Below are 24,457 nucleotides of genomic sequence, written 5' to 3'. Positions count from 1 at the left end.
AAAAGCTTAAAAGCTGGAATATTAAAGATCTGATGAGGGTTCATTACAGTGCAATTGACAAGAAATTTCACTTTTTCTTTGACATACTTCTTAAGACCATAATTAGAATTATGACAGATAAGATATTGCCAAGACATTGATTTCTTGGAATTCCATACAATTTCTGGAACTTACCTTAATAACATAGATCCATACGAGTATAACCTAAAAAAAGTTTAACATATCTTCTTATTTGAGAATGCTTCCCATGTAATTCAACATGTCAAACTAGCAAAATTAGTTTAATATGTCTCTTTTATAAGGAGAGCAAAAAATATTTTGAGATGTTCCAGGGACCCTCTTAAATATCCCAAAGTCATCCTGAGGTTAAAAAGACGTCATTTTGAAATTGGTAAAGAGAAGTTTATTTTAAAAAGAAAAGAAAAGAAATCAGCGCAAGGGAGGAAGCAAGATGGTGGAAAAGTAAGGGACCTCATTTCATCGGTCCCTTGAATTTAGCTAAATAACTATGAAATCATTCTGAACACCCATGAATTCAACCTCAGATGTAGGAAGAGAGTAACCAAAACCCTGAAAATAGAAAAATGACCACTTTTTCCAAGGTAGGAGATACAGAGAAGTGAATCTGAGGAAAGATACCAGAAGATAAATGGAGTGGGGAGGGACCCTCTGTAAGCTGGCTACCAGAAAGTGATATATCTCCAGAGGGCAAAATCAGAATCCTTAGAAATCTGCTCCAGTGAGAGACATCCCTGTCTGAATGGTGCTCAGGGGAATAAATGAGAAGATCTCTAGGTGGGACAATGTGGTCTCAGGATCCCGGAGTCACAGAATTAACAGGGACTCCTGAGCTGGTCAAGTTCCAAAGCAGTGGAAAGGGGAAACTTGTTGTGGTCAGTGAGCCCAGAAGGGGGCTCTCAGCTCAATTTGCCATAAACTGTAAGCCAGGCCAATTGGGTGGCCACTCTCTTGCCTGTGGACCCTGCAGAGGACTGGAAACACAGAGACCATTCACCATCCCCTGGGAGGGGCAGAATGGGTGCACTCAGAATCCAGCCACTGTTCTCAGCACCACAGCCCTACAGAGAGCATTAACACAGGACCCTACAACTTTCCCCTGGAGGACTGCTGTGGACATGCACCACAAGAGTCTGCAGAGTTTGGCACACAAAAAAGTAGAGAGCCTTGATCCCCGAGAGTTTACTAAGGAGAAGGAACTGCGTCTTTTGATTCTAGGGCCATTTGTAGCCATTTTTGTTTCGATCCTCTAAAGAGGCACAGAAAGTCTTAAGGGAACAAATGGCACACAAATGACATACAAAGGACTAGCTTACACTGAGGTCAGACACCTGGCAAGGGGAGGGGCTACTCCACCCAGGAAAGACACCTAAGAAGCAGCACAGCCGGCTACCCCCCACCAGAAGACCAACTGAAAGAAGAGGAGCAGAGCAAGTATACAGACCCCACAAGACTTTAAAAATACAGTGCCAAGAAAAATAGTATATAGAATTTGAGGCCTTTTTCTCATGATTCATTTATCTCTCAGTTTAAAATTTTTCATTTTTTTCCCTTTTCAACTAGTTTCTTATCAACTCTTTGTTTTTTAAGTCTTTTTTAAACTCTCTTTTTAAACTTTTTTAAACTTTCATTTTTTGCATTTACATTTTATAGATCTATTCTTCATTTTTGGCTTCCTTTCACTCTATTCAATTTTATTCACTCATTTTGGTTTCTGATTTTATTCACTCATTTTGACTTCCTTTCACTCTATTCAATTTTAATGTGTGTGTATGTGTGTGTGTGTGTGTGTGTGTGTGTGTGTGTGTAAAGTTTTGCTTTTTTTACAATTTTGGGATTTAGTGTCTTCTAACACATAGACCAAAATACACTCAGAAACAGGTGGATCACCCTGTTTTGTCCACCTAGTGAGATTATATTCTCTCTTCCCCTCCCCTCCTTTTTTCTTTTTTATTTCATTTATTCTTTTGCTCTTCTGTTTTGGTTTCTGACTTCTTAGGATTTTTCTAATGTGTAGTTTGCATGAGTCATGGTTGATATTTTTTATTGTTCATTCGTATATCCATTCTTCTCTGGGCAAATTGACTAGAAGTAGGAATTCACAACAAAATAAAGAAGTAATACTCTCTGCACAGATCTAACTTGATATGGATATAAGTAAAATGTCAGACCTGGAATTCAAGATAACAATTATAAAGTTATTAGTTGGACTGGAAAAAAAGGGCAAAAGACATTAAAGAATCTGTTGCTGCAGAAAGGAGATTTAATTAGCCCCAAATTAAAAATTTTCTAACTGAAAGGCAATCTAAATTGGATGCTCTAATAGCTAGGGTTAATGAGGCAAAAGAGAGAGTCAGTGACACAGAAGAAAAATTGATGGAAAGGAAGAAAGCTGAGGTAAAGAGAGAAAAACAACTAATAGGCATGAAGAGAGGATTTTTTTTAATTTAATTTTATTTTTTTCAATGTTCCAAAATTTATGCACCACACCCAGTGCTCCAGAAATCAGTGATGCTACAAAACGTACCAACATCAGAATTATTGGAATGACTGAGGATGAAGATGGAGGTGGGGTGGGTGGTAACAGAAGGTGTATTTGACCAAGTCATAGCTTAGAACTTTCCTAATTTGGGGAAGGAAACAGGCATTCGTGTCCAAAAGGTAGAAAGGACCTCTCCCCAAATCAATAAAAAATAGATCACTCTGATATATAATAGTGAAGCTTCCAAATTTCAGAGACAAAGAAAAAATACTGAAAGAAGTCAAGAAAAGAGGTTTCTAACCTACAGAAGTAGGAACATTAGACCTGCATCAGACCTATCCACAGAGACATGGTAGTCAAGAAAGGGCCGATATGATATATATTCAGGGTACTTAATGAGAAAAACATGCAGCCAAGAATACTTTATCCAGCAAGGATATCATTCAGAATGGAAGGAGAAATAAAGAGCTTCCAAGATAAACAAACTGAAAGAATATGTGACCACCAAACCAGCCCTGCAAGAAATATAAAAGAGAGACCCTATAAGCAAGGAGAGAGCCAAAGAGTAACATAAACCACAAAGGAACAGACAATTTACAGAAACAGGGACTTTACAGGTAATACAATATCACTAAATTCATCTTTCAATAGTTACTCTGAGTGTAAATGGGCTAAATATCCCAGTCAAAAGACACAGGACATCAGATTGTTCCCCTGAAACAAATAATTCATTGTTAATTTAAAAAAATAATGAATGGGTCAACCAGGAAATTAAAGAATAATTTTAAAAGTTCATAGATGCTAATAAAAATGAAAACACAACTGTTCAAAATGTTTGGATATAGGAAAGGGGGTTCTAAGATGGAAGTACATTGCAATGCATGCCTCTCTCAAAAATTGGAAAAATCTCAAATATAAAAGCTAACCTTACACCTAAAGGAGCTGGAGAAAGAATAGCAAATAAAGCCTAAACCAAGCAGAAGAATAGAAATAATTAAGATTAAGAAATAATTAAGGTTAAGATTCAAGCAGAAGTGAATGAAATAGAAACCAGAACAGTAGAAGAGATCAATGAAACTAGAAGCTGGTTCTTCGAAAGAATTAATAAGATCAATAAACCCCTAGCCAGACTTATCAAAAAGAAAAGATAAAGGACCCAAATTAGTAAAATCATGAATGTAAAAGTAGAGATCACAGCCAAGACCAATGAAATATGGTCAATTTTAAGAACATATATAAGCAACTATATGCCAACAAATTGGAGAATTTGAAAGAAATGGATGCATTCCTGGAAACTTATAAACTACCAAAACTGAAACAGGAAGAAATAGAAGATCTGGACAGATCCCATAACCAGCAGGGAAATTAAAGGAGTAATCAAAACTTCCCAAAAAGCAAGAGTCCAGGGCCTTATGGCTTCCTAGGGGAATTCTACCAAGTATTTAAAGAAGAAATAATACCAATTCTACTGAAGTTCTTTTTTTTTTTAAATTTTTACTTCTTTTCAGTGTAACAGTATTCATTGTTTTTTGCACCACACCCAGTGCTCCATGCAATCCGTGCCCTCCCTAATACCCACCACCTGGTTCCCCCAACCTCCCACCCCCCCGCCCCTTCAAAACCCTCAGATTGTTTTTCAGAGTCCATAGTCTCTCATGGTTCATCTCCCCTTCCAATTTTGAAGCTCTTTTTAAAAAAATGGAAATGGAAGGAGAAGGTCCAAACTTCTTTAGGAGGCCAGCCTCACCTTGATCCCAAAGCCCGACAAAGACCCCAACAAAAAAGAATTATGGACCGATATCCCTGATGAACATGGATGTCAAAATACCCATACTATGAGAGACTATGGACTCTGAAAAACAATCTGAGGGTTTTGAAGGAGCGGGGGGTGGGAGGTTGGGGTACCAGGTGGTGGGTATTATAGAGGGCAAGGATTGCCTGGAGCACTGGGTGTGGTGCAAAAATAATGAATACTGTTATGCTGAAAATAAATAAAAAATAAATTAAAAAATATCCAAACTGGCCAATAGGATCCAACAGTACATTAAAAAGATTATTCACCACAACCAAGTGGAATTTATTCCTGGACTGCAAGGGTGGTTCAACACTTGAAAATCAACATGGTACATCACATTAATAAAAGTAAGGATGAGAATCATATGATCCTCTCGATTAATGCAGAAAAAGCATTTGACAAAATAAAAATGCTTTCCCTTTTTTTATTGTGTTATGTTAGTCACCACAAAATACCTTATTAGTTTTTAATGCAGTGTTTCAAGATTCATTGCTTACATACAACACCCAGTACTCCATGCAATATTTGCCCTCCTTAATACCCACAACATCCTTTCTTGATTAAAACTCTTCACAGTGTAAGGACAGAGGGAACTTACCTCAATATCATAAAAGCCACCTACAAAAAGCCCACAGTATCATTCCCAATGGAGGAAAAACTGAGTTTTTTCCTAAGGTCAGGAAAATGACAAGCATGCTAACTCGCACCATTATTGTTTCAACATATTACTAGAAGTCCTAACCTCAGCAAAAAGAAATAAAAGGCATTCAAATTGGCAAAGAAGTAAAACTCTCAGTCTTTGCAGATGACATGGTACTTTTTATGAAAAACCCATAAGACTCCACCCCAAAATTACTACAACTCATACAGCAATTCAGTAATGTGGCAGGATACAAAATCAATGCACGGAAATCAGTTGCTTTTCTGTACACTAACAATGTGACTGTAGAAAGAGAAATTAGGGAATCAATTCCCTTTACAATAGCACCAAAACCCATAAGATACCTATGAATAGACCTAAGCAAAGAAGTAAAGGATCTATACTCGAGGAATTACAAAACACTCATGAAAGAAGTTGAAGAAGACACAAATGGAAAAATATTCCACGCTCATGGATTGGAATAATAAATATTGTGAAAATGTCTATGCTATCCAGAGCAATCTGCACATTCAATGCAATCCCTATCAAAAATACCTTCAACTTTTTTCACAGAGCTGGAACAAATAATCCTAAAATTTGTATGGAACCAGAAAAGACCCTAAATAGCCAGAGGAATGTTGGAAAAAAAAAAGAAAGCCCATGCTGGTGGCATCACAAAGCCTCACTTCAAGCTATATTACAAAGCTGTAATCATCAAGACATCATGGTACTGGATCAAAAACAGACACATAGATCAATGGCACAGAATAGAAAACCCCAAAATAGACCCTTGACAGCATGGTCAACTAATCTTTGACAAAGCAAGAAAGAATGGAAAACAACAATCTCTTTAATAAATGGTGTTGGGAAAATTGGACAACCACATGCAGAAGAATGAAACGGGACCACTTCCTTATACCACACACAAAAATAGACTCAAAATGATTAACTTATTTCACTTAGCACAATACCCTCCAGTTCTATCTACATCGATATAAATTATAAGTATCCATCATTTCTGATGGTTGAGTCATATTCATAAATATATATATTTAGATGCCACATCTTCTTTATCCATTCATCTGTTGAAGGACATCTGGCTCTTTCCACAATTGGGTTATTGTGGACGTTGCTGCTATGAACATTGGAGTGCAGGTTCCTCTTAATTTCACCACATCTATATCTTTGTAGTAAATACCTAGTAGAACAATTACTGGGTCATAGAGTAGATCTATTTTTAACTTCCTGTGGAACCTCCAGAGTGTTTCCAGAGTGGCTATACAAGCTTTAAATCTGATGCCTTGACTTCCTCAAGGATGGATTCTGTAAATTTATTTAGTTCTTTGAATGAACAATGTTCTATTTCTTTGTACATTCTGTGATTTTGGTTGTTGTTGGAAATTTGATTTGGATTATTACAATGTAGTAACTGTAGAAATAAGATTTTCTAAAAAAAAAAAAAAATTCTCACTGGTCTCAGGGGTGTTTTGCTCCTTCTACATGTGTAGAAGTTCATTTGTTTTGAGATCGTTCCAAATTACATTTTCAAAGAATGTATCTTGTGTGGGGACACTGGAGTTTCTGTTTCTTTGGCTAATTTTCAGCTTATATTTTGACAGCGATTCCTTTGAATGCCGGCAGTTTGAAACAAATATAAAAACACCGTAACATTAAAAAAAAACAAAAAACACAAGAAACAGAGAAGAGAAACTCTTCCACTTCCAATTAGGTAGATGTTATTTACTGGGCTTTCCTTTACCACTTAACTAAACTTGTTCTGAACCTAGGGATCAACCGAAGGTGAAAGTTTATTTATTTTTTTAAAAGATTTTATTTATTTGACAGACAGAAATCACAAGTAGTCAGAGAGGCAGGCAGAGAGAGATGAGGAAGCAGGCTCCCCGCTTGAGCAGAGAGCCTGATGTGGGGCTCAATCCCAGGACCCTGGGATCATGACCTGAGCTGAAGGCAGAGGCTTTAACCCACTGAACCATCCAGGTGCCCCCAAAGGTGAAAGTTTAAAGTGTTCACAGAATATGCTTCTGGCTGAGCATATGTGTAGCTTTCTAAATTTATCTGTGTCCACAACTACCTTTGCAAATCCTAAATTAACCCCCACAGCAAGTTTAGAGAAAAGATGTACACAATAATTTATAAGTGAGGTCCACACTGCTCCCTCTGGTTCAAGAAGTTGGAACTGGACCACAGATCAGGACTCAAACTGCCACCAGACTGGAAAAAGAATGGGGGAAGGGTGATTAAAAATGCCACCAAACTTTCCTATTGTTACAGGATTTCCTTCTTTAGTGCCTGCGGTTCTTGGTCACACTGCTGCCAAGTATGAAGAGGTAGACCAGATGAAGAGTGGTGGGCAGCAGAGCAAACTTTATTGAGCCATAGTAAAGTGACAGTACAAAGCTCCTGAAGAGGGAAGGGATCCGAGAGGAGTTGCCACTGGAGTTTTTAAGTCTAAGTGTTTTTATGAGCTTGTAGGTGGGCTGTTTTAATCTGATTAATCCTCCCTGCACCTATTATCCAATCAGGGTTTTGTCATCTATCACACGGGAATGGGTGAAGGGCTCTTTCCTAGGTGGTGTAAAATCCTCTAAAGGGTGATTTCCTCTTAGGATGGGGGCACTTTTGCCTGCTTGCCTCTCTTCCAACTGTCCTCCATCAGTGTCATCCCAGTCTGCCCAGTCGAACAGGGAGAGCATGAGCTTTACAACTGGATCTGAAGTCAGATCTATGCTACCCATGGAAATTGTGCCAAATTCTTTGAACTATGAGAGCCTCAGTTTTCTTGACTGCAAAATGGAAATAATTCTGATATCACAAGCCTGCTCTGGAATTGGAAATCTTTAATGTAAAGTGCCTCATATATACAGGCTCCATGAATGATAATCTGGACATACTTAGGATCATCTATCCTTGTTTCCCTCACTATCTAGTGACAGTTTTAGAAGTAGCTTAAAGGAGGCAGAAGGAATGGTGGAGTGGAGAAAGGGTGCTTTTGGATGTGTGGGACACATGTAAAAACATGTAAACATGACATTGGGAATGTAAATGAACATAGGGATCATTGGAAGAAAAGGAAGAGCCTCCTTGAGGGTTTCTCTGATTCTGACATATGTTCTCTGACTCTGGCTTATGTTCTCTGACATAGGACACGTAAAAGGCAGGAACCATTCACAGACCCAGGGAAAGAATCCAGGCATCAGCACCAGTCTGTTTCACTCTAACCATCCATAGAACCCTGACGAAAACACTTAGTCAATAAACCTTCAGAAACTGGAATTGTGCAGACCTACAGAGATATGACATTACAAAGAATTTTGAACCCTGGGCAGCTAAGGCACAATAAAGTTCTTCCCACCTAGGCAGAAGGGGCCATCATGAGGCATCAACCTTCTTTACTCTCCTACTCTCCATCCAGGGATTAATGTGGGAGCCAACCGGAACCAAGAATCTGAAAGTAGGGACAGGAGAGACCTGTAGTTTTCCCTTCTGGTTGTAGCATGATGACACCACAACAGCACTGTCCTGGGTCTATTCCAGTCCCTCCCCTGGCAGTGGGGCTAGAAAAGTCCTCCTGCATCCATAATGGCTCAGCTTTGCAGGCTGATAGGAAAGAGGGAAATAAAATAGTCCTAGTAGCACATCCTCTGTGCTGAGGTCAGGACTTCTACCAATGTGTTGGTAAGTGGGAAGGGCAGGCAATAGAACAACATATCAGAATCAGTGGGGACTTTTCTATCCTCCTTCCTTCCTTGCCTAATAGCCTCATCTAACATGACCAACCATCTGGGTTTGTATCCAAAGTCCCTCATCCTCAAGCATGGGTCTATGTGGTCATCCTCCCCACCACTTCCACTGATGATAGTCACCACCAAGGTAACCCACTAAAGTGTTTGGAAGACATCAGTTATGTGGGCTGTAGATGAGCTTGCCAAAGGGACTGTGGGAGGTAGGGAGGCAGAAATACTGCCTACCTGATGGAGGCACATAATCCCTCTGATCAATGTTGTTTTGGCTTTCAGGTCAGAAACTGCAAAAGACTACTGGGAAGAATCACAGAGACTTGTGGAGGAAATGCTGAAGAGGTTCACAAAGTAGGCTTGTGTTTCCCTCTGCCAGGCAGAGTACACAGCTCTTTAGCTCAGTAGGCATGAGTATCCCTCCAGTCAAGAGCACAGAGCCCAGGGCAGTGTCTTGAAATAGGAAAGGATAGATCAGTCATTCCATTGGTTCATGGCAGCTTTGACTGGCTCCTGCCTGAGAGTCAGGCCATATTGTTGGGGATACAGTCTGACCTTGAGGACCTAACAGATTAGGAAACAGGCAAAACAGTAGCAGTAAATAAACACTTGCTTAAACAATGCCAGGGGCCAAAAGAAAAGGCAAATGACTTATGGCAACTTTAAGGAAAAATTAAGAATTCACAGAAAAAGTTCAATGATGGTTTCCCAGGGGATGTGAAATTTGATCTCATTTTTTAAAGATGGGGAAAAAACAGGGTAACAGGAACCATCAGGGAGATTTTTTATGGAGTAAGAGGTCTTTTTGGGTGCAGGATAGGGTTATAATGCAGGGGAGGGCTGAGAGATAAAGCCAGATGGGTCAGCATGGAGCCAAAACACAGTGACTCATGCCAGGCCATGGGGCTTGAATTTTCTGCTGTGAGCTATAGGAAGCCACAGATAATTCTTGTTTAAGGGTGTGAAAATACCAAAGTTGTGCTCTAAGAAAAAAAAAAGTCTGATAATAGTGGTAAATGAGTTGGGAGAAGAACCAAAAGCAGTTTAGCTAAGGAATAATGAGAGTCAGCAGACCAGAAAACAGTGACCAAGGGGAGGAAATGAAGGGATGTATATGCATGGTTACCAAAAGAGAGAATAACTTTTTTAGAAGAGAGAGAGGTGGGGAAGGAGTTCCAAAGTATGTTGCAGTAGAGGAGAGGCCATTTGGGAGGCCCTCTTGCAAGAGTATGAAGGTGTCTATCTCCTTGAGTTGCACTGTGCATATGCCTCTGTGTGTGTGTGTGTGTGTGTGTGTGTGTGTGTGTGTGTGTGTGTGTCTTTTGGAGAGAGTGTAAGGGTGATTCAGGATGCCATTCTCACACTCTTCCAGGAAGGCTGCCCATTTAACAGGCCTCAGAATTTCTTTGCTAAAATTACAAGAAGTTCTGGGGTTTGGAAAGCAGGGCCCAAAACAGAATAGATGAGGTGGGGACAGGGAAACTCTCATGCATTCCCTCCCTGATTGCCCCTGGTTTCATCTGAAACTGTGTCAATGGCTTCTCACAAGCATGTCCTTCCTCCCTAGCCCAGCCGTGAGGATCGGCATAGTCACCTACAATTCACAGGGTGAGACCCAATTGCCACTCACCATACACAGGCAAGTGCCACATCGACCCGCAAGGCAGGCCTTAGTGGGTGAGACCCCAGAAAGATCAAGGGAGCTGAGAGGTTCCCGGAGACCACAGTGGGAATCCCAATGGTGTGTGCATGGGCTGGCCTGAGATTCCTTCATTGTGCACCCTGACCCCCAAGCTCTGACTCCTCCCTTTCTTCTGGCCCCTGGCTGCTCTGAAAATGGCCAGTCCTGTACTGGTAGACCATCCCTGTCCCTCTAAGCCCTGTGATCACATGTCTGGGTTCTTCTCTCTATGCCCTTCCCTGTTCTTAGAAGTGGCTGTCAGTGAGGACTCCCTGGATGGGGTAAGACAGATGTGTGGCTTACTTATGAGCAGTACCAATGATGGGTACTTGCCCTTTTGTGTCACTTTCTGCCCTGGGCCAGTGGGGCAGGGAGAGACAAAGTCAGTAGCAGAGGGGAAGGGATGGGATGGGCAGCATCAAAGTGTTGATGGGTGTCAATGAAGCAGATCTTGGTCCCTTAGTAGGTCTGGGACAGGGGAACCAATGAGTGGAATCCTGAGCACCAAGTTGGGATAGACTGATTGAGAGTGGGTCATGGTGCGCTAAGCAGTTTTCTCAAAAACCTGGAGATAGGAAGTTATGGAGCTTCTGGGTGGCTGAAAGGTTAAGATTCTCATGGACATAAATGGCTGAATCCCAATTTAGAGAGCGAGAAGGACCAAAGAGAGGTTGAGCACCCTTAGGACTGAATGGACCCAGGATTTATGACATAGACCCACCATTCAGTACCATGGAGAGAAGCCAGGTGTGCACAGTGGTGATGTCAGTGCATGCAGACTGCACTCTCATCTCTGACTCCAGGAAAAGCAATGAGTGGGATGGCTGCTCCAAGCATTAGTGGAGGCAAAGGTTTGTGCATATGTGTGGTTATGTGTTTAGGACAAAGAGAACTGAGTGGATATGAGCTGAGTGGAAGGAAACAAATCCATTGGGGGTGACGCTGGCAGGTGGCAGAGAGATGCAAGGCTGTTGGACAGGGGGCTCTGGTGAAAGAGCTGTCACTGGGGAGGGGAAGTCTTCTGCCTTCTCTAAGGTGGGAGTCTCAGGGCCCATGTGAGAAGCTGTGTGGAGACTGAACGAGGGCCTCCTGGTCCTCTCTGGACAGGAAACATCTTCCACAAATGAGGTTTCAGGAGTGGCAATGTACTCAGGGGAGTAGAAAAGATGTGAAATGAGATGGGGCAAGATGTGCAGCTGGGAAGAGAGCTCACACTCAGATCATGGTCCTAAGGCTGTCAGCTCCTGAGAAACCCAGAGAATCTTGACAGGAGTTAGGCTCCACCTGAGACTGGGCCTTCCCAAACGTGCCCCACTGCCTAGGAGTTGAGGAAGCCTATGGCTGAGAGCCCAGGTAGACCCTGGCATTCAGAGAAAATCCCAGAGGGGGCAATGTTACCTGATACAAGTGTGACTCTGGGGGTTCTGCAGAGAAGGTGGGACCAAGGCTAGGAACTTGCTTGGTGCTTTCTGAGCCCGTCCTGCTAGGATCGAGTAGGCTGAGGAGACATAGTCCAAGAGGGATTTTCTCCCGAATGTTGAAGAAACCAGATGGCACAGGGGCTAAGAAGACCCAGAGGTGTTGCCCAGGTGGGTGACAACAGGAGAGAGATGGAGAGGCTCCAAGGAGTTGAGACAGGTATTAAAGAGGAAGAGAGACTGCTAGGGGACAAGGAGCCTGGTGTCCCTCCCACGGACAGAGCTGGGAGTAGGGCCAGAGGGGCAGCACTCCCTGGAGGGAGCCTGTTGGACTAGACAGTGGTAAGAGATGAGTTCCCCCATATTTGGGATACTGTTACAAAATATAAATCTTCCAGTGTATGATGAGAAAGAAGGGGAGAGTGCTTCTGCTAGACAGGCAGTGCCTGGTGTGGCTTCCACTGGCCCCAGGTCCCAGGCCTCACCTCTTGGGCTGGGCTGGGCTGGGCTGTGTGGGGCTGGACCTGGGGCTCTCAGGTCTACCCCATAGCAACACCTGCACTCTCCACAATGAAAAGCCTTCTTGGGTCCACACTCTCCTAGACTGGCTGTGCCAGCCTAGCTCATCACATGGGATTGGCCTGAACCTAAACACCCAGACCCTCATGTATCCCAGTCTCACCCATGAGTTCTGCTTTCACAGCAGCTGTCTGGCCACAGAACTGTGGCAGCCCAGGGTCACTCCTCAGGGCCACTTCCCCAGGCTTTGGCCTTTTCCAGGAGCACATGGACTCAGGAGCCCTAGTGTGCTCATGAAACAGCTTGCTACTTTCTTTAGCACCAGTCCAGAAGGGAAATAATCTTGGGGAGACCATGTCAACCTCAGGGGTCTGTGGCAGTGGAGGATGGGACAGGACAGGAGCATCAATCAGCAGGACGACTTTTCCAAACTCAGTCTTACATGTTGGAGGATAGTGTGCCTTCCTGAGGGACCTAGTAACTTCTAGCAGCCCTGCCCATTACACTGTGAGTGGGATTCACAGTGACACCTCCATGGGTGTGCCCCACATTCACCCTGGGGCCTTGGGGGTCCCCCAGGTCTGTGTGCCTGAGACTGTGACGAGTGCAGAGAAAGCCAGGCCATACCCATGGGACTAGCAAAGCAGCATCTCCCACCCTATGCTCACCCGAATGGAGACAGCGGAGGCCTGAGCATGACCTGTCAATATCAAGGACAGGTGGCTGAAGGTCATGACTGGGCTACTTGACTTGAGCCAGACATGTACACACAGCACAGTGGCTCCAGAATGGCTTGGGGCTGCCTTTAATATTAAGACCAAATTACATTTCAACACTTTTTCTGATTTTTTCAGAAAGGAATTTGAAGAAGCTCTTAAAAATCTTAAGACAGTACAACTTTCAGGAGAAAACCTATTGGAGACAGGATTTGTAAAGGTACTAACTCTAGAGCTCTGAGGACTTCTGCTTTATGGAATTCTCAGAGTATCCCTGGGTCCTCCCACTGCCCTCCACCAATACTCCTTCATTTCCTTGCAGGTAAATGAGGACCTTCGAAAAGAGCATCTCATGAGTAAGCTGCCTGGTGACTTCACTGTGGGCAGGTTGTGGGGGCAGAGCAGGCCTGGGCCTCGGGGAGGTCTGGTGCAGACCGTTACTATCACTGACTCTTGGAACAAGGTGTTGTCCTCTCTGGGCCATGGGTATCCTCCTCTGCAGGGAGCACGAAAACCATCCCTAGTGATGTGTCTCAGAGTAACATGGGGCCATACGTGTACCTTCTAAGTTCTTGGCAACTGAGAGGTGCTTGAACTATACTTGGGCTGCCTGAACAAGAAAACAGAAAAGCTAGGGGACCAAGAGAAGACAAGATTCCATTTTCAGAAAAAAAGCGCTGGATTTCACCCTCGCTAACCACACTTTGTCTCCACCACATTTCTGGCCCTGGCTCCTTTCCCTTCGGTTCCTTCCCTCTGGCTAATGTCATCCTGTGACTGTGTCCCCAGCACTGGAAAAGGCTGTCCTCGGCCCAGAGCCGTCTTCGTCTAGACTGCAGGGTTACAGCCCTTGCTGGGAAGGAAGTGAGAGCCTGGTGGGGAAGTGCACTGAGCTGGCCATGGGGTCCACAGCCCGAGAGTCTCCACCTTGTCTTCTGGATCCCTGGGTGCGCAGATAGAGCAGGACTTTCTGAGGGCACTGCCCTGAGCCAGAGCCAGGCTTTCCACTGCCCTGTGGGACATCTGGTACAGTCGAGTCTGGCTGTCCGTCCCTTTGCTCAACTGAAAGGCTGATGCTGGTGCAGTGAAGTAGCTGGAGTTACCTTTCAGAGCAAGGGTCGTATGTCTGGTCATAGTGACGGTTCAGTAGAAAGGGCCAGAGCGAGGCTCAGCGCTGTCATCTATAATGTAGGTCCTGGCTAAGGCCCTTCTCCCTCCAGGGCTGGGCTGCTAGCCCTCCAGACATCACTGATGGTGGGTGCTCGGGTTGGGGGGCCTTTCCTCTGGAGGAGGAAGTGTGGGGAGCAGCACTGTGCTCCAGCAGCCTGTGGAGAGTAACCCTGGGGGCCTTTACTGATCAGGACACTCCCTGCCTCCTCTGCAGACCCACGTAAGAACAGCCTGATTATTGCGGTGACCACTGCACCACTGAAACCATCATCAATACCGATGATCAAGGCCGAAGTGAGTCCAGCTCATCATTATTAGCATTCTGCTGCATATTTCAAGTATCTTATACTCAAAGTCTTATTTGTCTTAGGCTGAGGAGGCTCAGAGGATGAAGGGCTCCCTTTACTTCATGACTTTGAACGATTATGACAGAGCACAGGTAATTACGAGCAGGTAACCAGGTGCCACCTGTGAGCCTATATGGAGAAAGCTTTCATAGGTGGTTTTCCCAGGGTTACATGAGGATGGACCTCTAACCCACCCCTAGTGTCTGGACAGCAGATAGCCACTGCAGAAATGAATGACAATTGTTGTGTTAAACCTACATGCCCCATGTACATGTGTAAGGGCTTTTCTTTCCCGAAGGGCGGGCTGCCGGCCGACACCAGGGTCTGGCCCTCAGAATCTATAAGCAAAAGACTGTCTCCTGGAATGGGGACTTCTGTGTCTTCAACTGCTTGTGAACACCTCATAGTTACCACTTCCTGTGAGTCCATGACACTTCTTCCTCTTTGTAGCTAGTTGACATTACAGGAAGAGAATCCCAGGTGTATGCAACAAAGGGGCTCAAGGAAATGGATCTCGCTTATCAATCGGTGAGTCTGCATTAAATGTGAGAAGGGGACAAGGAGGCTTCTCACCATGCTACCACAATCCACTGTCCCTGACCTGCTACTCCTTTCTCTTTCTCTTTCAGCTTGTGGCCAATACCTGTAAGAAAATGAATTCAGTCGGCGTTTACTTTGTCTGTTTATTTGGTAAGAGATGCAGCCACTGTTCTATATAGAAGGGTTTGGGGAGTGTGTGCATTTAAGTGTACATGCGCGACTGTGCTCATGGGCTCAAATGTGTGGGAGTCTGTGTTCATCTGAGTGTGTGTTTGGTGTTAGTGTGACTTGTGTGAGTGTCTTGTCTTTGCATGGTGAATAAATAAATCCCAGGGCCAGAGCACCTAGAAAAGCTGTCAGGGATGAGCACAGACTCACTGTGGCTCAGGTGACATCTCCTCAACAGGACCCTGAAGGCACTGAGTAGGCCCCTTCCCAAACCCCAGCCTGGCCTGGGAGTGTGAGGTCCCTAGCCTCCATCAAGGCCAGCCAGGTCTTCCCTCAGTTCTAAGGCTGAGGCGCGGGGTGACATTGGGCTTCCTGTAAGCCCCTCTGTCCACTTTCCAGGGTCTAGTCTACCCTGGAAAGGTGGACTTTGAGGCCTCATTCCCAGGATTCTGCCCCTTGCCCCTTCCCTGATTCACCAGCCCCTCTGGATTCCCACAGCCCTTTGTCTGTCCCTCTCATTAGTCACTTGTCACTTTCTATGTGCCGTGACTTTGGCTTGGCTGTGTCATGGTTTATTTTTGTCATTCAGTTCTTTCATATTTTCCTAGACTCTGAAAGAAATTTCCAAGCTTATAGCAAAGTGGAAACACCAGTACAAGGAACAGCCCCATCTCCACTACCTGGATTTTGCAGTTCATATTTAATATCTGATCATATTTCATTATAATTTTATCTATCTAGTGCACTTGCTCCCTCTCTCCATGAATCCATTCTTAATTTTTGTTGCATTTTAAAGTAAATTACAGATATAAGTCTACTTCACCAAACCCTTTCATCTACATATCTTACACAGGGAGCTAATATTTACTAAGAGATTTTTTCTGAAATATGACAAAAGTGTATCATTTCATGATTTCTGACAAAAGTACAAAATGCTTGTGTGACTCCAACCCCCATGAAAACACAGACCATTACGGTGGCTTCCAGAAAATCCATGCAAAACCCTTGTTCAGCAAATCTTGCTCCTGCTAGCTGAAGGCTGTTAGTGTTCTGATTTTCCTTGCATAGGCTAGTTTGCTCTGTAAAAAAAACATCTCCTTAATGGACTCAGGCACTAGAAACACTGTGTTTGGTTGAGGCACTAGGCACAGTGGTTTGGAGATTCAGCCTTCCCCGGTGTTTTCTGGGTATATTTGAGGCTTTCTTGCCCACTGAAGCCGGATGTTGCTGGCACCTTGTCACTCTTTTTCCCATATGTGATGGGAACCAGAGTGAGTGTCTGCAAAGAACAGACAGGGCACATCTATGGGGACACATAGTAGGACCCAAGGCAGAGGAGGGTTTTCCGCTGAGATTCAGTGGGCAGGTCCTGAAGGGTGGCAGGTAGAATCTTTGTGTGGAGCATGTGCAGGTTCAGCTGGGCAGGGGGAGCCTGAAGAAGGAATGCAAGACCAGCTACACAGTGCAGGGTCATGCCTGCAGCCAGTCCATTTAGTGACCCTTCCTCTACCCCACTATGATCCAGTTCCCAGGTGTCCCATCCATCTGTTTCCCACAGATAACTCCACTAGATGGCTGATCATGTGTCTGTACACAGCTATCTAAATATGCTTTACATAAATGGGGTCATGCAGGGCCTTCAGGATGGCCAGGAGACTCACTGTGTGCAGAGAGCAGGATGGGCGGTGTGGGGCAGGAGCCCCCAGAGGGGGAAGGAAAGATCCACGGTGCAGCGCAGAGACACCTTTGCCACCAGCAAAGCTGCTATTCATCTACCATGATCAAGTTCTCTTTTCATCTCATCCTCCAGAAATAACTACCACAGACAGTTCACTGTATGTCTACACAGAGCTATCTAAATATGCTTTCCAAGGATGTTTTTACATGAATGGGGTCATGAAGTATGTAACATTTCCCAACCGTCAGCACATACTCCATTCTACAGATGGAGGAAATCTCTTTCACTACTCTCCCTGGTCAATATTCTGGTTGTTCCTAACATGTGGCTGTAGCTGGCTGTGAAAAACGTAAGGCTCACTTACTGTGGGCATGGGTCAGGATTCCCTGGGTCAATCCCACAAGTAGGATTGCAGCATGAAGAGGACACACAGGATAAACATTGGTCAGTAGAGTTGGATTTCTCCCAAAGAGCCTGTGCCAAGCAGCAGGGGCTGTTCCCAGACCCTCCCCAGAGCAGTCACTTCTACTCGTGTGCCATTGTCAGTCTCGTGGTCAGTGGATTGCCCTTCCTCACTGCTGGTTTCCTCCTGGACTTCTTGGGGAGATGCCCTCATGCCTTCTTGGGGAGCTCTTCTCTCTGGAGCCCTGGGAGGCCTGCTGTACAACTTCTTCTCCAGAAAGAGAATTCTCCATCCAGAAGGACCAGTCTCCCCTTCCAGGAGATCCAGGTCCTCATACCACCCAACCGCTGCAATGCAGTGGCCCCCTGTGTAGGAAATGCAGCTCCCACAAGCTGATGTTAGTCTGTCCTTGGATTCATTTTCTTCTTGTGGTGGTTGGAATTGGGTAGGGGGTGTTGGAGCAGAAGGAGCAGGATAGTTGCTTTCCTCAGAAGGAGTTCCTGGGAATGGGGTTTTGGGGGAACCTGCTATAACTAGCAGATCAGAGGGAAAGTAAGTCTTAGCCCTGTCTTATACAGACCGTTGGATTTTGCCTTTGCAGATACCTATGATGTGGGATTTGAGAGACCTGTCCCAGATCCAAGCAACATAGAGAACTTTGTTTGCGAATATACTTTGGATGGCGATCCTTTACCCAGTAAGTAATCCCCTTGGTTCCTCAAAGTGACAAATTCCCCACCTCAGGCCCGGGTCTTCAAAGTCCTTGTTGACCATACACTGTGGACACTATGAGAACAGAACTGTTCTAAGCTTCTTATGTGCCAATTCCCAGGGTGCCATTAGGAAAAAGAAAAAAACACACAAAGACAAGGATAGGCCCTCTTCCTTCCTCCGGCTTTGCTACCTCACTAAATGGCACCACCATCCACCCAGGCATTGTGGCCAAACCCTTCCAATCAACTCTGCTTCCTCTTTGCTTTCACTCCAACACTCCACTATTGCCTCAATGTCCAACACGTACCCGGATCTGGCCAGCCCCTGGTCAGATTCATCATCTTAGAATAAAATGCAAACCCCTTCCCAGGGCTCACAGTGCCCTGCCCACCTCTCCTCACTTACTTCTCTCCACAAAAGCTCAGCTAGTTATGCCCCAGGCCCTTGGCACATGCTGTTCACAGAAGCCAGACACTCTTTCCTTGGATCTTTCCCTGGCTTTCCCCTCACCTGGTTTCAGTTCTAGGATCCTCTCCTCAAAGAGACTTTATTTGGAATGGAAATTTTCAACAGTAAAGAAAAGTAACAAAAATTGTAGAATGAACTTGACACAACTTCACCTACTTTCAATAATTATCAACTCTGGACCATCTGGCTCTATTGACTCCTTCACCGTGGACTACTTTGAAGCAAATCCCAGCCATCACATCAGTGAAGTCACTGAAGAATACTATTTTTGTTTCTGTAAAAGGAAATGGTATCTCTTAAGGACAGGACAGGTCCCCCCATTCCTAAGCTGTGTCTTTTCCCTTCCACTCTCTGTCCTCCCCTTGCTTCTTGTCTCAGCACTTTTCACTGTCTGCATTTATTTTGTTCCTTGTTAGTTATTTCAATGTCTGTCTCCCTCCAGTCCCTCAAATGTAAGGCCCTTGGGAACTGGGACTCAACCATCCTTTTCCATCCAACCGGAGCGTTCTAGAGAACCTGGTGCACAGTAGGGGCTCAGAGGAAGACAGAGAAGAGAAGCTGGTGTCTTTCAAAGTGTTAACTCTGCTTGCCAGGGGCTGGCAGAAAGGAAGAGATGGATGAATGGACATGGCATTAATATTATTCTTGTGATTTTCTTTTTAGATAGAAGAGCAAATATTGTAACGTCACACAGTATAATTTGCCCTGGACACATATTTGAGATGGAAAATCGGTAAGTGCCTCAGGTCAGGGGCCAGATGGACATTTTTCTACCATGAGGTGTACAGAATGTGGGATGCCAAGCTACAGGCAGCACATGTCTAATTCAGGGAGGGCTCCAGGCATGCTCAGGACCTACTCTTGGTGGTTGTCCCCAGAGGTATTCAAGGATTCCCCCATCCCTGGCTCTGCTGAGGAAGGTAGGATTCGAGAGATGATGTACTCTGTGGTGGTACCTTTGCTCCAGACAGCTATTCAAAGCTAAGTCAACGTACTCTGTAAATAGTCAAGATGGTGACACCAAGCAGCTCTCCCTGGAAACTTAGCACATGGCCATGAGGGTATCAGACCAGATGTAAGACTCCTCATGCCTGGTCAGTCATCACTGCAGAACTGACCTTGTAGTGCTTAAGGTAAGCCCCCCTTACTTATGCTATATGCTCACTGATGGACCCAGTGCCTGATGATCAAAGTCATTGCAATAAACAAAACTAATGACTATGGCTGACTCAAGTGCAAGTAGTATACTATCCATACTAGTGATCACTGTCTGCTTTTCTACACTTTAGGGAGCTCGTCGTGAGATACAGCATGGATGCTGGAGTCACATTCCAAGGCAGCATGGTTTTCAGCGGCACCGACTGTGTGAGTGCTAATGTAGGGTGGCAGCCTCCCTCCTGGGCTGACCAGAACCACTGCACAGAAGGAGCAGACACCAGGGAAACAGAAAGGGCAAGAATGTCCCAGGCAGTCTCAAGGTGGCTCCTGCAAATACAAAGCTAGGGCAGCTCCTCACAGCCAGCTTGGGGCCCTCAGCCCGTCATTAGCAAGCCATTCCCCCACACAGGCTTCTAAGGTGCCCTGAGAGCAGGTTCACAGGAGTCCCTGCAATACAGCCACCTATCCCGGCCTTGCAGAAACTCTGCTCTCTGTGATCCAAGAGTCATTGGAGGCACATGAAAGGGGAAATCCAGAGCCCTGAGCAGACTCTAGAAATGGTGCTGAGCCTCTGACACCTGCCTCCCCCCTTGCCACCTCCCCTGGCCCTGCTATTTTGGGGGGGAGCTCAGGGCTCCATCCTGCATTCCAGACAGGCAGCTGAGAGAGCCTGGGGGACTATGGGCTAGAGCCAGAGTCCAGGACCTCTGGGACACTGGGACACTCCAAATCCAGGTCCCAGACACAGGACATCTGGAGGATGGGGCCAGGTGTGTTTCCACCATATGGTTGCAGCTGCTGGTACAGCTGAACCCACACATGCCCATCACTGGCCCAAGCCCCAGCTCACACGGGGAACAGCCCCTGTCATTTTGCAGAGGCCATCAGCCTCCCCTCTGCCTCTGCTGTTTTCTTGTGATCTTCAGCTGTCCCTCTCTACTAGTGCTCTCTGACCTGACTCCTCTGGAATGGAAGAGGAAGCAAGCAGGGCTGTGGAAAGGGTCTGGGGCTCAGCTCAGGGACAGGCACATGGGGGAAGAAGGTTCTGCTCCCAGGTTCCTCCTCCTCAGAACTCCATATCTCCTCGACACCTGGCATAGGGCACCATGACATGGGCGACAGAGAGTGTTAGGATGGAGAAAACAGCTGCCTGGGAGGAGGGATGATGGTGCCTAATTGCCACCACCCTAGTGTCCAGTCCCAGCCTGGGAAGGTTTCAGCAGTGCTGACAGTCCTCCAACTCTGTCTTCGCTTGTGCCTGGACATACATTCCTGAATCAGCAGACTGACTCACCCATGTGCCCATCAGGATTCCCGCCAACTCACAGCCCGCCCCCTGCAGACACATGTCAGAAAGACTTCAGGAGGAGCCACACCAGGCCCCGACCCTGCCTCCCCCTTCAGCTGCTTGTCTCCTGGACACAGACCCTCAGCCCTCTCCCTCCCCTGCCTCTGGGAAAGGAGGCCACTTAGTTTAGGACAGGGCTTTGCAGCATGTCCATCGAGAGGTGCAGACTGGCTTTGTCCCACCATGGAGATTCTGCTCCCTGGTCGGGATTCTGGAACAGAGCCTCTGAACAGGGCTAGTGGTGCACTCTGTGGCCCAGGGCTCCACAGTGGTTCTCTGGGTGCTGTCTCTGTTCTCCAGCCTTCAGTGTTTCCTGGGGTGGGGAAATCTGAGGTCCATGGGAACAGGTTGATGGGGAGATCTGCGTGGTTACTAGGGTATGCTCCCTGTAAGAGGTCACTCATGCCCACCCCTGTCGCTGACATGTCTATATATTGCAGGAGGACCCATTAAAGACTGCAGAAACAACCACGATGCCCTCGATGACCACACCTATGATGACCACAAACACCATGACAACCACGTGGATGCCCGTGATGCCTATTTCAACCACGACGACGACCACACAGACAACCACAACATCCACAACAACCACGACAACCACGCAGACTACCACAACCACCACGACGACCACGACGACCAGGTGGACGACCACAACATCCATGACAACCACGCAGACGATCACCACGCAGACGGTGTCCACCACCGTCACATGGGAGATGAGTGGGAAAGCAATAGTCACACCAGAGTCCACAGGGGCCATGGTTGTCACAGAAAAGCCAATCCTGGACAAATCTCTCTATGCAGCGCTCGCCTCCACCCTGCTCATCATCCCGGTGGTTATCTTCGGCATCTGCTGCTGCACGAATGTGAGTGAGCCCTGACCACACAGCCTGTGAAGTGGCTCACCCAAACCACAAGGGACCCAAGCCCGTCCCACCCCCAGATTCTGCCTGTGGCAGCTGCCCATCAGCAACCAGGTCCTCACAGGAACAACCAGAGACACAGCCTATCTTCTGCTCCCAGGCAGAGACTCACCATGTGTCTAAGGGCTGCTGGCCTCACGCATGTCTCTGGAGGTGGCCTGTGAGCTGCCCTGGACACTGGTGGAGAAGCCACCTTAGAGTCCAGGTGCCAGGGAGGCCTCACGGCAGCGAGACCTCTGGAGACTCAGGCAGACCGAGCACCACACAAGGCCTCTGAGGGAAGAGCGTGGGCCCTGCAGGAGGCACTGAGAGCCTCAAGGGAGAATCCTGCTGGCTGGCAGGGGTCCTGACCTCTGGGACAGCTGAGCCTCGGACACCAACAAGAATCTCTGCCCTTGTGCAATGGGTCTGGCCTTCCTTCCTCCTTGCTAAGGGCCAGGGCATGCTAGGCCCCTTGCTGGCCATAGAGGGACAGGAATGGACCCGCCACCAGCCTTACCCTCAGGAGCTCACTGTCCTGTGTCTGGTCTGGATGGGTACCTGGGCGTGGAAGATAAATTGTCACCTTCATAGGGTTTGGCAAGCAGAGCTTAGCAAAGGACAAATACTGGCCCTGCAGGAGGGAGGAGTGCAGACACACTGGCCGCTGGGTTTGAGAGGGCCCTGGCCAGAGCTGATGAAGGAAGAGGGGATGACAGATGGTGGGAAAGGACAGAACAAACCTGCAGGACACAAGCAGGTCCCATTGTGGCAGAAGGGGAGGTGTGAGGACAGAAAGAGGAGGTGGGCACTGCCAGCCCGTAGGGGGAATCAGAGACGGTTGCTAGGAATTGGTAGGTACGGGAAGGGGAGGAAGGGAAGTGGGGGAAGTTCTCCCATCTTCATGTGATGGAAAGGCTGCTGACAAAAACTACCAGCTGGGGTGCCTCTGCCAAGGACCAGGAAGCCTACTCCGATTGTCTCCCCGTGCACCCTGGAGGGAGCTCCGATCCCCCTTGAATAACCCCGGAGCCTGAGGCTCAGGGCGGTGCAGCTGGTTAGCCAGAGATCATGGACAGTGGGCTCATAGACTGTCACCCTAAAGTCCATGTTCCGTTTTCCTGCTGCTGAATAAGGTTCCCTCCTGTCTGCATGGTGGACCCAGCTCCCTCCATGCCACTCCAGCCTCTGTCCGTGTCTCTTTTTAACATTCTAGACTGACAAGGAGCCACCACCAATGGAGATAATAGAAAGGGTAAGTCATGATTTTGGTCCTGATGCGGTCTGCATCCTCGATGCCCACACTGAACTCCACACACAAGGGCTCCTGCTGCCTGTGGGATATTTGCACTCCCTGCCCCAGCACCTCCCAGCTCCCTGCACAAAGAGAGCTGGCAGAAAGAAGAGAGTAACCGAGGGACAGTGCGGTGGGGGGGGTGGGGCTCAGAAGGACTTGGGACTCATAACACCCTTCCCATGTGTGCAGCTCTGCTGCTCCAGGGACTTTGCCCCCGAGTTAGCAACTTGAGGTAGCCCGTTTCAGCAAGCACCGGCATCCCTATTAAAATATAGGGACTTTGGGTCAATTTCCAAAGGACTGTTTGAGAGAGTCGGGTGAACTTTGAGAATAGGAACCTTAGACTTCAAACGTTGGTCCTCTGCCTGGACTCTGATGTATGTTGGGCTGCATATCGTTTATCGTCACCGCTGTCCCCTGGCAGGGCCAGGAGCTTGGCTAGGGTGGGACTCTAGGGACATGAGGGGTTATGGAGGTTGGAAGGTGTCTTACCTGGCTTTGAGCTGGGAGGCAGACCCAGTCCAGGTGAGCACAGAGAGCCAGGGTCAGGGAGCAGGGTTGGATATCCCAGGGTGGGAGCCGAAACCTGGTTTTGGAAGAAAGAGTTATATGGGTACACCGTGTCCTGAAGAGGGTACCAGAGTCTGACGGCTGGTAGGAAGCAGGCCTCACTGCCTGTGGCTGTACAGGGACTGGGTGCAGTGCCAAGTGCTGAGAAAGAATCTGCCAGGGTCGGGTGAGTGCGGCCCTGTCCCCTGCCAGTGCTCCCACCCGGACAGCCCTCCTGTACACTGCAGAAACCCACGACTGGGCTTCTCCCCCAGGGGTAGCCCCCGAGACCAAAGGGACAGGGTAGAGTTTGATGGTCTTCTGGGAAAGTGCCATATTTGCAAGTGCATTGGGTTTGCTTGTTTTTCCCCTGGGGAGACTGTCACAGAGCACGGTGCTCCTTGAGGCTCCTCTAAACCTCCTAGCAGTGCTCTTTTCCTGAGTGGCCACTGAGGGGCCACATGTCATGTGCCTCTGTCCAGGAGCTGCTGACAAAGAAGCAAGCTGTGCTTTCTCTTCGTAGGAGTCAGACACGTGTATACAGAGATGCACTCCAGTGGTCATCCCTTGTTGTCCCTACGAGGAAGATATGAGTCGCATAGAGGTAAGAAGAGCATTAGGGAGGGTGCTGTGACCGCAAGGTAGGCTGAGGAAGAAAAGGGAGCAGTCCGTTCATGGCCCACAGGAA

General features: G+C 46.8%; 1 protein-coding gene across 1 annotated transcript in view; it reads left to right on the top strand.

Moving 5' to 3' along the window:
* LOC309859360 (anthrax toxin receptor-like) overlaps positions 1-24,457 on the top strand; it is a gene marked incomplete at its 3' end in the record, with an annotated part of 35,761 nt that overhangs the window by 6,607 nt on the left and 4,697 nt on the right. Inside the window, exons 2-15 of the mRNA XM_082719995.1 lie at positions 8,973-9,044; positions 10,258-10,329; positions 13,163-13,244; positions 13,347-13,380; positions 14,409-14,488; positions 14,565-14,633; positions 14,992-15,069; positions 15,171-15,231; positions 17,932-18,027; positions 19,176-19,245; positions 19,802-19,877; positions 21,459-21,887; positions 23,140-23,178; positions 24,293-24,373. Of these exons, the coding sequence (XP_082576121.1) occupies positions 8,973-9,044; positions 10,258-10,329; positions 13,163-13,244; positions 13,347-13,380; positions 14,409-14,488; positions 14,565-14,633; positions 14,992-15,069; positions 15,171-15,231; positions 17,932-18,027; positions 19,176-19,245; positions 19,802-19,877; positions 21,459-21,887; positions 23,140-23,178; positions 24,293-24,373 (1,339 nt within the window). The remainder of the gene's footprint in view (positions 1-8,972; positions 9,045-10,257; positions 10,330-13,162; positions 13,245-13,346; positions 13,381-14,408; positions 14,489-14,564; positions 14,634-14,991; positions 15,070-15,170; positions 15,232-17,931; positions 18,028-19,175; positions 19,246-19,801; positions 19,878-21,458; positions 21,888-23,139; positions 23,179-24,292; positions 24,374-24,457) is intronic.

The sequence above is a fragment of the Mustela nivalis genome, assembly GCF_964662115.1.
Source record: "Mustela nivalis genome assembly, chromosome: 2".
NCBI classification, from domain to species: domain Eukaryota; kingdom Metazoa; phylum Chordata; class Mammalia; order Carnivora; family Mustelidae; genus Mustela; species Mustela nivalis.
Note: the sequence above shows the minus strand (reverse complement) of the source record. Positions and strands in the feature narration are given on the sequence as shown.